This window comes from Vitis vinifera, chromosome 7 (assembly GCF_030704535.1).
Source record: "Vitis vinifera cultivar Pinot Noir 40024 chromosome 7, ASM3070453v1".
NCBI lineage: Eukaryota > Viridiplantae > Streptophyta > Magnoliopsida > Vitales > Vitaceae > Vitis > Vitis vinifera.
In genome coordinates this window covers 11,358,504-11,372,757 of record NC_081811.1, presented here as the reverse complement: position 1 = coordinate 11,372,757, position 14,254 = coordinate 11,358,504, and the positions used below count along the sequence as shown (strand labels likewise).

General features: G+C 30.5%; 1 protein-coding gene across 1 annotated transcript; it reads left to right on the top strand.

Moving 5' to 3' along the window:
• The first annotated feature begins 2,900 nt into the window (after positions 1 to 2,900).
• On the top strand, positions 2,901 to 6,352 carry LOC100251642 (disease resistance protein RPM1). The gene is made up of 2 exons (XM_002265383.4): positions 2,901 to 5,809; positions 5,947 to 6,352. The coding sequence occupies exon 1, from the start codon at positions 3,036 to 3,038 to the stop codon at positions 5,793 to 5,795; it is 2,760 nt and encodes a 919-aa protein (XP_002265419.1). The 5' UTR covers positions 2,901 to 3,035; the 3' UTR covers positions 5,796 to 5,809; positions 5,947 to 6,352.
• Positions 6,353 to 14,254: the final 7,902 nt, after the last annotated feature.

The window sequence follows — 14,254 nt, the reverse complement described above, 5'->3', positions numbered from 1 at the left end:
CCTTAACTATTAAATGAAAAAAGTAACCACTCACCTCACATTTCTCATTCTCTATTTGACTCTTTTGCCCTTCTCTTACCTTTAATAGTGGAACCAACTTGAATTATTTTTCTTCCTCAAATATGAAAGATGGTAAAAAATTATTATTATCAAATATATTTTTGAAGTGAATAACTTTTAAATACCTCATCAAATATTATTATTTTTTTCAAACTTACATAATATATAATAAATATTTTTTAAATATATTGAAAACTTACATAATATATAGTAAATATCATTCTTTATTTTAAACTTATATTATTTCTCATATATATTAAATAATTTTTAAACACCTCATAAAATATTTGTATTATTTGTTTACTCCAACTTGTAAATTAAATATCATCAAATATTATATTTTTTTTAAATTTATAGAACATATAATAAATACTTTTTAAATACCTCATAAAATATTATTAATTTTTTTTTCTAACTTGCAAATTAGACACATGGTGTTTATTATTTTTTCAAAAATTATGTAAACACTCACATGCATATATATAATATTAATCAAGAAGACAATATTTTTAAGACTAATTTACCAACCTTCCAATAATTTTGAAAGTGTAAATAGGGTAATTGGCCGAATTAAAGTTTTCAAAAATATTCAAAATTTCTCCATTCCAAAATAACCTAATTGCTCTCCACACTAATCCTAAATATTTTTTAATAAAGATTTAAATATTTAAAACCATTAAATAAATACTTTCTTATTAAAGCAATTTTTTCAAAGTAATATGATAAAAATCATGAAATCTTCAAAACTATAATTACAACAAATATTTTTAATTTTAAAACTAATTTCATAATTTAAATTAATGACTTAAAAAAATAAAAATGTTATAAAAATAATTTTTATTTATTTATAATTCCATTTAAATATGATTTTTTTAATCTCTATTGATAACAATGAAATTATGTTTATAAATGCAAAATAGTAAAAATATATATTTCATTTAGTTTACTTATAATGAACAATTCTAACATGATTGATTTTAATTTTATTTCCTATGTGTTAATTTTTGTAGGGAATGTCTTAATGACATAGTTTGGTAAAAAAAAAAACTATCAATAATTGTCTTAATGTCAAATTCAAGTTATTTAAAAATTGTACAAAACCTATTAAGAGCCTTGTACACCCTTGTACACTTAACACATTTCCCTTGTACAGTTAGTGTAATACCCTTGTATAATGACACAAATTTTATATTTCTCATAAGTTATATGTTCATGTAGGTGTATTAATAATATTTTCAATGGTTTGGTTAAAAAAATGATGGATAACTTAGGATCAACTTTTTTTTCCCCAAATATCATTATTAGGGAAAATATTAGAATTTTCATGTGAGAGTTAAATAAAATGCATGACATAGGCGTACAATCCTTGGGTGACAAGGAAAATAAAAAAGTGATTTAGAATTGATTAAAATAATTCACAAACGGTAATCTTGTACACCTTTGTACAATTAGTACATTTTCCGTTAGTGTAATACCCTTGTACAATGACACAAATTTTATATCCCTCCTAAGTTATGTATCCACGTAGGAGTGTTTAACCATATTTCCAATGATTTAGTTGAAAAATGGTAGATGATTTAAGGTCAAAAATTTTTTTCTCCAAATATTATTATTAGGAAAAATATTGGAATTTTTATGCAGGAATTAAATAAAGTGCATGACATATGTGTATAATTCGTGAGTGATAAAAAAAATAAAGGAATGACTCATAATCGATTATAATATTTCACAAATGGTAGCCTTGTACACCTTTATACACTTAGTACATTTCCCTTGTACAGTTAGTGTAATACAATTGTACAGTGGTGCAATAAATGAATAAATAAAATTTATTATTTTTTATTTTCATATAAAAAAAAGTACTAAACAAGGTTTTCAATTTTCATTTAAAAAAATACTTTTCATTTTTTAATTAAAAATATTTTTAAAAAAAAGACAATATAGAAAATAAAATTTATTTTTAAAGATAAAAAATAAAAATTAGAAAAATATTTTAAAACCAAACTCAAATATAATTTATATAATTTTTAACTACTTGTTTTCATCTAAAATAAGTAAATATACCTTTCAACCATTTTATATAAGAAAAATTCAATCTCTATTATGTATTGATATAATCCACTTCTAAAATTAGGTAAAAACATTTTAATTGAGTACTTAAAATAAAAACTTTCCATCCATCCTCTTTCTTTCTTTTTCTTTTTCTTATTTTAATAAATTTTCAATTAATTCAAATCATTAAAATAAATCCTTAATAAACAAATTTGTAACATTTCATATAACTTATTACTAAAAGTCATGTTAATAAAGTTATTAAAATAAGGAAGAAAGAAGATTAAAAAAAATTAAACTTTTTATTTTATAATAGTAAAAAAAACTTTAAAATACTTTTTAATATAAAAAAAATAAAACAGTGAATATATTTATTTTAAATAGTATTTTAATCATTAAATTATTTACTTCTAAAATATAAAAGATAAAAATAAATGTAAAATGTAATTTTTATTTATTTAAATTAATATTTTTTTAGAAAGCATTTTCCAAAATAGTCTTTGAATCATTAATATAATTTTTATTTATTTATAATTTAAAAATAAAAAAATAATGTTGATTTTTCAATTATTTATAAAAGAGTTTAAAAAAATAATAAAAAAACTAAAAATGGTTAAATAAGAAAGAATAGTGACATGTGAAGGGTGGTAGAATAAAGACAAAAATGAGTTAAAGGGGTATTTTTGTCTATTCTCATCTCATATCCTTGTAATCAATTATGGGTGTTTGATGGACTCTTTATTAATTCTCAAAACCAAATGGGTCTAAAGCCCGATTCTCCCTTAAAAAAATCTGTGTAATTTTTGGCAGTAGTGGTGTTGGGTTCATTGGGTGATTTCAGGAAACTAGATGGAAGATTAGATCTGAAATGAGCTAACGCAATAGTTTCTCACTGGCCTTCTCGAGGGGGAAAAGAAGGAGAAATGGCGGAGATTGCAGTCAACATCGCCATCGACAAGTTGCTCCCATTACTAAATCAAGAAGCCAGACTATTGGGAGGCGTCCAAACACAAGTTGAAGACATTAAAACAGAGCTACTATATATTCAAGCTTTCCTAATGGATGCAGATGCAAAGGGGGAGAAAGCTGATGTCAGCCAAGGCCTTAAAACTTGGATTCAAGACTTAAGGGAGACTGCTTATTCCATAGAAGATCTGATTGATGAATACTTGCTTCACTTGGGAAATCCAAGTCGACGGCATAGATTCATTGGTTTCCGCTGCAAAGTTGGTCGCTTGATAAAAAAATTGAAACGACGCCATGAGATAGCCTCCAAGATCCGTGATATCCAGAAAAAAGTTGTTAAACTCAAAGAAACAAGTTCAACTTACGGCTTCATTAGTTCAGTTCAGCCGGGATCTGGAGGCAGTAGTATAAGTGCTCCATGGCATGACCCTCGGGTGACTTCCCTTTTCATAGATGAAGCTGAAATTGTTGGTATTGAATCTCAAAAAATTGAACTCACAAGCCGGCTGGTGGAGGGAACTCCAGAACGAACTGTAATTTCAGTGGTTGGCATGGGCGGACTTGGCAAGACCACTCTTGCCAACAAAGTATATGACAACAAGGAATTGGTGGGACACTTTGATTGCTCTGCTTGGATCACTGTGTCTCAGTCATTCAAGATGGAAGAGCTACTGCGGAACATGTCAATGAAATTCTATCAAGCAAGGAAGGAGCCAGTTCCTGAGGGTATCAATACCATGGACGAGTCCTCACTAATGACCTTAACCAGGCAATATTTACAAGATAAAAGGTATGTGGTTGTTTTTGATGATGTATGGAAACTAGATTTCTGGGGATTCATTAAATATGTTTTACCAGAAAATAAAAAAGGGAGCAGGATAATAATCACAACACGTAATGATGAGGTAGCTTCTTGTTGTAAAGAATCTTCATTTGATTACATCCACAAGCTGCAACCTCTGCCTCCAAAGAGCTCCTGGAAACTCTTTTGCAAGAAAGCGTTTCAGGGTGGATGTCCCCCGGAATTAGAGAAATTGTCTCATGATATTGTCAGAAGATGTGGTGGATTGCCACTAGCAATTGTAGCAATCGGTGGTCTTTTGTCAAGAAAAGAGAAGCTTGTCTCCGAATGGAAAAAATTTAGTGATACCCTAGGCTCTGAGTTACAAAGTAATTCGCATCTTGAAAGTATCAATACCATTCTCTCCCTCAGTTATCATGATCTGCCTTACCAACTCAAGTCCTGTTTCTTGTACTTTGCCATTTTCCCGGAAGACTGCACAATTAAGTGTAGACCACTTACTCGCCTATGGATTGCTGAGGGTTTTGTAAAAGCCAAGAGAGGTGTAACACTAGAAGAGGTTGCAGAAGAATTCTTGACCGAGCTCATACAAAGGAGCTTAGTTCTAGTGTCTGAGGTATTTGCTGATGGAAAAATTAGAAGCTGTCACGTTCATGACTTGATGCGTGAGATTATTCTCACAAAGGCCGAGGAGTTGAGTTTTTGTTGTGTGATGACTGGAGAAGAATCAAGTTTTGATGGAAGATTTAGGCGCCTATCACTTCATTATAGCTCAAATAATGTTGTAAACATTACTGGTAAAAAGTCTCACATCCGCTCCATTTTTCTTTACAACTCTCAGACGTTTTTTCTGGGGATATTGGCTTCAAAATTTAATCTTCTGGAAGTATTGCATCTTGATGATTCTGGTTTGGATAGCATTCCTGAAAATTTGGGAAATCTGTTGCATTTGAGGTACTTAAGCTTGAGGAATACAAAAGTGAGGATGCTTCCAAGGTCCATAGGTAAACTGCAAAACCTACAGACTTTGGATCTGAAATATACCCTTGTGGAGGATCTTCCTGTTGAGATCAATAGGCTCAAAAAGCTGCGCAATATTCTAGTCCAAAATTATGATTTTGATGTTGATTTGGGCTTGTTTTCTTTTAAAGGAGTGCATGTAAAGGAGGGTATTGGGTGTTTGGAAGAGTTGCAGAAGCTGTCCTGTGTGGAGGCAAACCATGGGGCGGGGGTAATTAAAGAGCTGGGAAAGCTGAGGCAGTTGAGGAAGCTGGAAATTATAAAACTTACTAGAGAAAATGGGGAGCATTTATGTGCCTCCATTACAAACATGAATCGCCTTGAATCTTTGTTAATTTCGTCATTGAGTGAAGACGAGACTCTGGATTTACAGTATATATCGCATCCACCCTCCTGTCTTTCACGTCTCCAGTTGTTCGGGCCTTTGGAGAAGTTACCTCACTGGATTTCTGAACTTCAAAATTTATCTATTGTAACCTTGTATGGTTCTAACTTGATGAATGATCCAGTGCAAGTCCTTCAAGCCTTGCCTAGCTTGCAGGAGCTTGCCCTTGTCCGTGACTCTGTTGTTGAGCAATTGTGTTTTGAGACCTCCGGGTTTCAGAAACTTAAGCTCTTATTTCTCCGTTTCTTGGTGGGACTGAAGAGGGTGAAAATAGAGAATGGAGCATTGCCCCAACTCAAGACGCTTAGAGTTGGGCCCTGCCCACAACTGGAGGAGATTCCCCCCGGCATCCGACACCTTACCAGACTTACAACTCTTGGATTTGATAATTTGCAGGAAGAATTGAAAGTAAGTATGATACCCACCCGGGGCAGAAATTATGAGATTGTTGAGCACATTCCAAACGTCCTCTTTCATGGGATTGAAACTCAGCCTACGAGAGCTAGCTGACTACCCACAAAAAGGTATGCATCTTTGTAAGCCTGCCACTCCAAATCAGTTTGGTTCGTTCTGCAACAATCAGTTTGTGCACACTTATATTATTATTTTATATATGTTTCATGTTAATATTATGTTTTAATTATTATATTTTTATCCGCAGGAATTGATGTATATATAAGACTTGAAAATCCAATTGCTGGAATCTCCACTGGGCTAATGGCTTGGATTGTGGGCAGTGCTGTATGTTTATTTGTAATAAGTTTTAATTTGAACTCTTATCTGCTTGTCGTGGTTTATGATGTGAACAATTTCTTTGTTTCTCCTTCCTCACATTGTTGATGGAATGCCGTAGTTAATGTCCAACAAATGCTTTATGGGAATTATGGAAGAATTACTATGACTTCCGAATTCAAGACTACTTCATATACCAAATTAGTAGCATTTTCTTCAAGAAAATTTTCACTCATTTGCTAGCTAGAAGATCAGTTTTTCATTAGGGCATTAATCAATATCAAAGTAAGTCGGATCTAATTTGTTCCTATTAATTAAATTCATTTTTATCTCTTTCTATTTTTATTGATTCTTAGAATTTACTTATTTATTTATTGTTATTATGATGGCTTATACCAAATAGTAGTTGAACCATTTTTTAAAAGGAGATTTGAGAGGTAGGGAGGGGGGACTCCAACTTGAGCCTACTCTATAAAGGGGGGCTAGGCCACCACTAGGCCAAGATTTCATGTAATCGTTTTTCAAATGAAGATTTGAGAAGTAGGGATAGGGAACTAGAAGGGTCTTCTCCAAAAAACAAAAAGGTATTTAGCATACCACTAATTAAAGTATACCTTCCTTTCATAATGAAAATTTAGATTTCCATGTATTATTTTAAACCAAATTAACAAATGGTGGTCTCTTTTTCACATTTCTGCATTATTTACGAAAAAAAATGTTGCAACAAAGTAGAAGCATTTTTTCAAGGGAAAACTAACTTGTTATACAAATGAACAAACTTCTCAACTTTTACCATTAAGCACTAGGTATACTATTAAAAAATATTCGAACAGACTTCTCACCTTTCACCATGAAGCACTAGGTGTATTATTAAGAAATATTCTCCTTGTATGGATTTGGGTATTACTTAACCAAAACTACCCTTTCATTCCAAAACTTGAAGTAACATATATAATCTTATATATGACTAATATTTGACAAAAACATAAAACATATGATAAATTAAAATAATATAATAAAGTGATCACAATATATGATAAATATTTCAATCAATAAGAATATTTTCATCATTCACTATAAGGTTAATTTTTCACTAAAAATTTACAAAAATCAAGATCAACGTAAGCCTAATCTAATCCATCACTATTAATAGAATTCATTCTCATCTCTTTAATTTCTTTTACTTTTATTAGGACTTGATAAAAGTAATAAATATTTGAGTGTATGACATGTACATGATAAATGCCATAGTTCTCAATATTGTTTCACTTCTAGTGATTTATAAGTTGTGGTTTATTTTTATATGTCAACTTTTACTTTAGTATTAATAATCAAAAAAGAAGATTTACATTCACTTTTGATAATAACATTAGATTAGAAGTTGTAGTCACTTCAAATATGAATTGACTTTAGTTCTAAACTAATAATAATTCTTGGATAGCTTCAAGTTGTACCAACATATAAAATTTCTTTATATATATGACTTCTAGCTGTGAGAAAAATATAAAATTATTTTTACATAACTTTTGGATGTAAGCAAATTTTAAAGTAATTTTCCATAGTACTTTTGGTCATGGAAGTTTTCAAATAGGTTCTAGCTATAAGGATGATTTTTACATAGCTTATGGTTATATAATAAATTATGCATAGCATATAACAAGGATGGTATTGGATGAGATTTATGCTTAGGAAAAGACATTCATGGACCCATATTTCTCATGTGTATCCTCACTCGATGGCAAAACCTTTTTCCATTTGAAAATCTTTTTCTATATTTATTCTATAAACAATCATTCTAGAGTCATTACTTATTTTAATAATTTTTAAAGGAAAACAAATAAAATAAGAAACTCAAAACTAATAAGACTCCAATAAAGATATGATAATATTTGTGAATTAAGAATAGGTCCAAAGGTCAAGTCACTTATTATGAAGGTTTGAGATGTCCCTCTATGATGAGGACCTAAACTACCACTTGAATAAGCTCTAAAGAACCTATTTTATGCCTTTGAGGTACACTTAAAATGCATCCACTACCAATTCTTTTTGCTAATGCCTTAATTATTTTCATTTGATTGGTGTATATATATTTAGTAGGTTTCCAATTAACAGAAGTAAATATCCAAAGCTTACAAGGATCCTATGGAAGATATCAGGTAAGAAGAAATCAAAACACTTCAAACATGGATGAGAGGAACAACTTGCATATGCATCCCACCCAAAGTTAATTCCTATTGTTTCCTTTTTTCTTCAACTAGAATTGTTCTCTATTATATATGCCTTTCAAGGATCCTTTTCCACTTACTTTTTACTTATTTCTTCTTATAATCACACATTTCCTTAAGACATTGTTTCCTAACAATCAACATGCTAGGAGAACCTCCAATAACAATTCCTCTTACACATGGTTTAACTAGGAGGTATTCTTCTTATGAATAAGAATAAGAGGATTTGGGTATTAGCTCCATGGAGCTTTGCCTTTGTATTTAGCCATCTTAAATATCATCATAAAAGTACAATTCTAATCACAATGTCTAAAAACAAAATCCCATCATAAAAAAAATGAAGTTATCAATCATACTCTCCCATGCACTTTAACTCCATAAAAAATAAAAATAAAAACCCAATATTTAAGCAATATATTCAATAACTCACCAATGTTATTATTAACAAGCTTAAGCAATCTAAAAGAACAAGTTAACCACTATTAAAACATTGACATATACTACAATCGCCATTTTTTGAAAATTAAAAAATGCAAAGTTATCAAGGCAACTATCATAATTGGCATAAACAGCCTTAGTTCCAAATCAAAGACCATGATTTTTTTCACAAAGCTTATCATCTCATAACCAAACGAAAGCAATATCATTAAATTCAAGTTGAAAAAAATTCCTAAATCACAATACTTGCATCACACCAATCTAAAAAAATGCCCTACCTCTAAATCACAATCTAATTAATAAATCTTTGAATAAAGCTAACCTAGACTCTTAGTAATGGCACCAATTTTGGTTTTGTCTTTTCTTGAATGCTAATTTTGGATTAAAAATAATGTGGTATCATGTTCAAAATCAAATCTAGACTTGGCACTCAACTTAACAACATCATTGTCTATCTGCTCCTCAAAACCAAAATGAGTTTAATCATAAAAAAAACACACACACACAAAATTAGTGTAGCAACTTGGTCATTCCCTCAAGGAACTAGATGGTATTTCTTAGAAAATCAATGTGAATTTTTTAAGATGTAGTTCATGTTAACCTAATTATTAAAGAAGAATAAATTTAAAATGCATAAAATAGAATAATGATGAAAATAAAGTAAAAAAACAAACATAATATAAATAGATAAAAATAAAAATTAAGATAAAGAAAAACCTGATGTGAACTTTGGATCCAATCTCAACATCAAATAGGATGTCTTTCAAAGAGGATTCAATGATACTCCATCAACTTTCAAATTTCAAGAAGTTTTAACATAGATCCATCCTAAGATCTAGTCAAAATTTCACTCCTAAAACATGATGTAATTGAAAAAAAAATGAATCATGCCTCATGGATAAACAATCAATGAATCCAAAAAGGTATCATCTATACCTTATCATGAGGACTATAAAAGAATTCAATCTTTTAAAGAATAAAATCCATGAATCTAGGAATAGAGATTGTAATTCGCCATGAAGATATGCACTCTTCATCATGGTCTTCACCTTCTAACACTTTTTTTTTTTTTTTTTTTTTGAGATATGAAGAAGTTTAGCTACTGGCCAATTATGGAGAATTTGGCCTTCATTCTCATGTTTGACAACTAAGAAAATATGAAAATTGAAGGGGAAGGTAAAACTTAATTCAAATTGGTTAAAGGCAACAAGGTCTAGCTTAAAACCATCCTTGTTTAACTAGCCTCTAACTTCCTTATTTATACCAACAACATGTCCATATGAAAAAAAACAAAAATCATATAATGCCACCTCAACAAGCTACACAACCAACTTTTATTAAGTATAAACATAAGAACCTCAAAGTAAAAATTACAATCAACCATCCAAATTAGTTTTTTTTTTTTTTTTTTTACTCAAATTAGCAAGTATAAAGCTCTAGTGTTGATTTACATTTCGATACCTCTTGCTCATTTTGATAAATAATTAATACTTGAATCTTCAACCTCCTTCTAAACCATTTCAGCACCAAGGTTGATGTCTTGAAAAATGTTTCGAATTGAATCAACAAAAATCAATAGGAAGCTTTCAAATGCTCACTTGATTTGACAATAAAGTTGATTTGTCAAATTGATCTAGATATCAACTGATACTAGGCCGACAATCAAACACGATGTTAAATTCCTTCTCTAATTTCAATCAACCTCATTTATGCTCCCAATACCTTCATTTGATGTCTTTTTGTCCCTTCTTACTCTTGTTCACATTTGTCTAATTCTTAAAAATAGATTTCCATTCCCCATCTTTCTATCAAGGCACTTAAATTTCACATTGGTAACAAAAATACAAGTCTAGAAAAAATATAAGTTAAAAGTAAAAAAATTGTGATCTTTATTATACCAAAATAATAGTTTTTAGCATGAAAAATCCTTGATTTGATTACAAATCAATAGTGAGGTACAATGATCTCTAGAATCATCTCACTTCAAATATAATTGTCGTATAACCTAAATCTCAACTCCATCATAAATAACTAGCTTAGTTGCTAGGTACAAACAAATATACAAAGATAAAAAGGCTCCAATTTGGATAAATAATAATACAACCCTAAAAGGAATAATGCAACCCTAAAAGGAATAATACAACTCAAAGAAATAAATTGGAAATCATCAAATACATGAATGATTAATACATGGAAAAGACGGTCATGTTGGGTTGAGCCCTATAAAGTATGACATGATGTAACAAATTCAGATTCATTTATAAATTAATTTATTTATATATGTTTCTCGATTTCCCTTTATTATCTCATTTGCATTAATTGGAGATTTGAGCATTCATGCCCATATCTCTTGCTACTGGTGAAACCAGCATATGCTTGGGGGGACATGTACCACCCCTAAAAAACCAAATTTCCACTAAGCCATTAAGACATCAAGCCAAACTTAAAGGAAAAAAGGTTGAACCATGAAGCCAAATTTGCATCTTAGAGACACATTGCCCCTCTAAAACAATTTTTGTTCAATTTCTCCTTGCCTTATATTTCTAACTCCATCAGTGTCTCTTACATTGTACATGACTTGGGTGTATTAGGAGTTACATAGAAGATATAATCATAGGTTTCTTGTAAGTAGATATGTTATCAACAATCAGTTCATGGATTTAGATAATTCAGTAAAGATTGTAGTGCACTACTTACTAATTGAAGGATGACTTGTCATGACTGTCAGGATAGGTTTCTCATTATGAGTACACTTGTTTGTATGGTTACACATTGGACTAGACCTCAAGTGAATCTTGACAATTGATAACCTTAGGTCATGATTCACTAACTACCATATTGTATAGACTCTCAACCTTGAGAGGATATTAAACATGTGTCAAAGTCAAAAAGACTTTGACCTATGGGTGAGATTTTAAGGTGGTTGTATATCCCTATGGATTAGGTCACTATTAATGAAAGTTGGTGACAACAAGTATTTTCAATAAAAGTACCATGATATCTTATGAAATTGAGACAATGTGTTCCCTTAGGTGATCCAAAGTAATTGTGATCTAAAAGACTATAACCATAGTATTTTTTTTTTTACCGAAATTTAGCATTTGTTACTTATAGATAGATGACCACTATTCTTTTTTGTCCAAAATACTAAGCCTTGTATGACTCTAGCCAAGAAAAACTAGAGAAAAATTTGCTATGGGTACTGTCTTCAAAGAGTGGCCTATAAAATTTGTCAAACTAGGTGTAAAGAATTATTTTAATTAAATTCTTTAAATTGAAAGTGTTTGAAAATCTATTTAAATGAAATTTGGTTTGTTAAATAAATCTAAATTTAAAAATATAAATTTCTATTGATTTTTTATTCGAATGTTCAAGAATAGGCTTTCCATATTCCAACTTCGGGCTTAGGGCTTTAAGAGAAGAAAAAAAAGGGTACTTATTTATATAAATCTAGTGATATTCAAAAAGTAGGCTAAACAAGATCAACCTAAATAACTTAGAGTTGCATTTATCTCTTTGTGAGTAAATTTTATTTAATTTTGAATTTTCTATTAGATGAATAAAATTGAGATCTCGGTTCAGGTCTAAGATTTATAGGCCTTTGCCACTCCATATGAACTTGTCTTATGGAACATAACAATTATTAAGCATTAGATAACTAGGACTCAAGAATTATTAGGAATCCTTAGTATCAAGGAATAAACAATTGTACCATCCTCTAATTCAAACCAATCTTGGAGGGTATCTCCATTCTCATTAATTATGCCTTTAACCAATCATTCTTTCCATTGTTGAGTTCAATTTCCCATTGTTTCTCTACAAGCCTTAACCCTAGGTTTTAATGATTTACACCCCAAGAAAACTTCTTAGACTTTCATGGGTGTGTTGTCACAATATAATCCATTAAAGAAAGATAAAGAATCATTCTTAAAAAATAAAGACATAAAAAGCAATATATTAATTAATAATAATGGAAAAGAGAACAAACTAAGATCCTGACTCTGTCTTTTTCTCTCTAACTAAAATCAAATCCCCTAAAAAAAACCTAAAAATTGAGTGTTTATAATTTCCACTAAAATTCCAACATGTGGCATGTTCCAATTGGCCACTTATTTTACAAATAATAATAAAATGATAATTTCCAATTTTTTGGAGACCACTTAGGGTGGATGGAATGCCCAAGATGCAATTCTCAAAGTAGAGGAGGTGAAACATCAAAGTGACGGTGTGTGATTTTAAATTAGGGTTTTTAAATCATTTCAAAATGGTCCATCAACTCTACCCAGTTGTCTTCAAATGACCATAACTTCTTTATTTTAGTTTTTATTTAGGCATCATTTGAAGCTTTGGAATCTTAACTTCTAAAAATTCAAAACGATATATAGTTTGCCCAAACTTGACCTTGGAAAGTACTCTAACGTTTACCTTAAATTTAGAGTTTGTATTGCTACCAGATTTTAAGTTCCAATTTTCTATTTGAACTTGATTGCATTTGCTTCAAACCTCCTCTATCATGGTTCTTCACACTCCATTTCATTCCATAACATTCATTGGTCACATTTCATACCTATGACCTGCTCATCACACCCTTCCTTGAACTTTTCATGGTTTACAAGTCCCAAGTCTCTGAATTATGCATGTTTAACCCCTTCTACTTTCTTGATTGATAATAACTTTTAAACTTATCAGTATTTTTCAACCCTTAAACCTATAATTAGGCTCAAAATAGAAGTTAGATCCATAACTAGAGTCTTAGCATGAATTTCAGTTAAGTTGGATGATTTGAGCTTTTTACGTTGCATAACTTATTTCATATATGTGCCATTAAAGCACATATTTTGGCTCAAATAACTAAAGTATGAATATTGATCACATAATAAGTGGGATTTAAAACTCAAGGATTGGAAAGGTAATTAGCTTGAAAGGTGATGACATGACCTTATTAGATTATGGACACTAGTTCTATTGGAATTAAGCCCCTTAAAAATAAGACATGTAATAAAGTTAGACTTGATTGTCTTTTTGTTATCCCTTTTATGCATTGTCATTAATTTAAGCATTCAACCCATATATCTTACATTGTACATGACTTGAGTGCATTAGGAGTTACATAAAGGATACAAGTCATGGGTTCCTTGTAAGTAGATAAGTTCTCCACAGTCAATTCATGGATTTGAGCAATCTAATACAAACTGTAATGCACTACCTCTTAATTGAAGGAATGAGTTGTCTTGGCCATCAAGATAGGTTTCCTATGATCGTGCACTAGTTTATGTGAGGCACACTGGATAGGACCTATGGTGAATCATGACATATGACAATCAATTGTCATGATTCACCAAGATACTATACTGCATGGACTTTCCACCTCGAGAAGATATAAAGTATGTGCCAAAATCAACATGAGGCTTTTCTCTATGGATGAAATCCTAAAGTGGTTGTAAATCCCTAAGGATTAGGTCTATTAATGGAGGTTAGTGGCAACATACATTCTCAATAGAGACACTATGACATTTCATGGAATTGACATAGTGTGTCTCCTTGGGTGATCCAAAAGACATGTGATTATGAAAT

Excerpts from the sequence above, each read along its gene's own strand:
- LOC100251642 (XM_002265383.4), top strand. The coding sequence starts at position 3,036 with ATGGCGGAGATTGCAGTCAACATCGCCATCGACAAGTTGCTCCCATTA.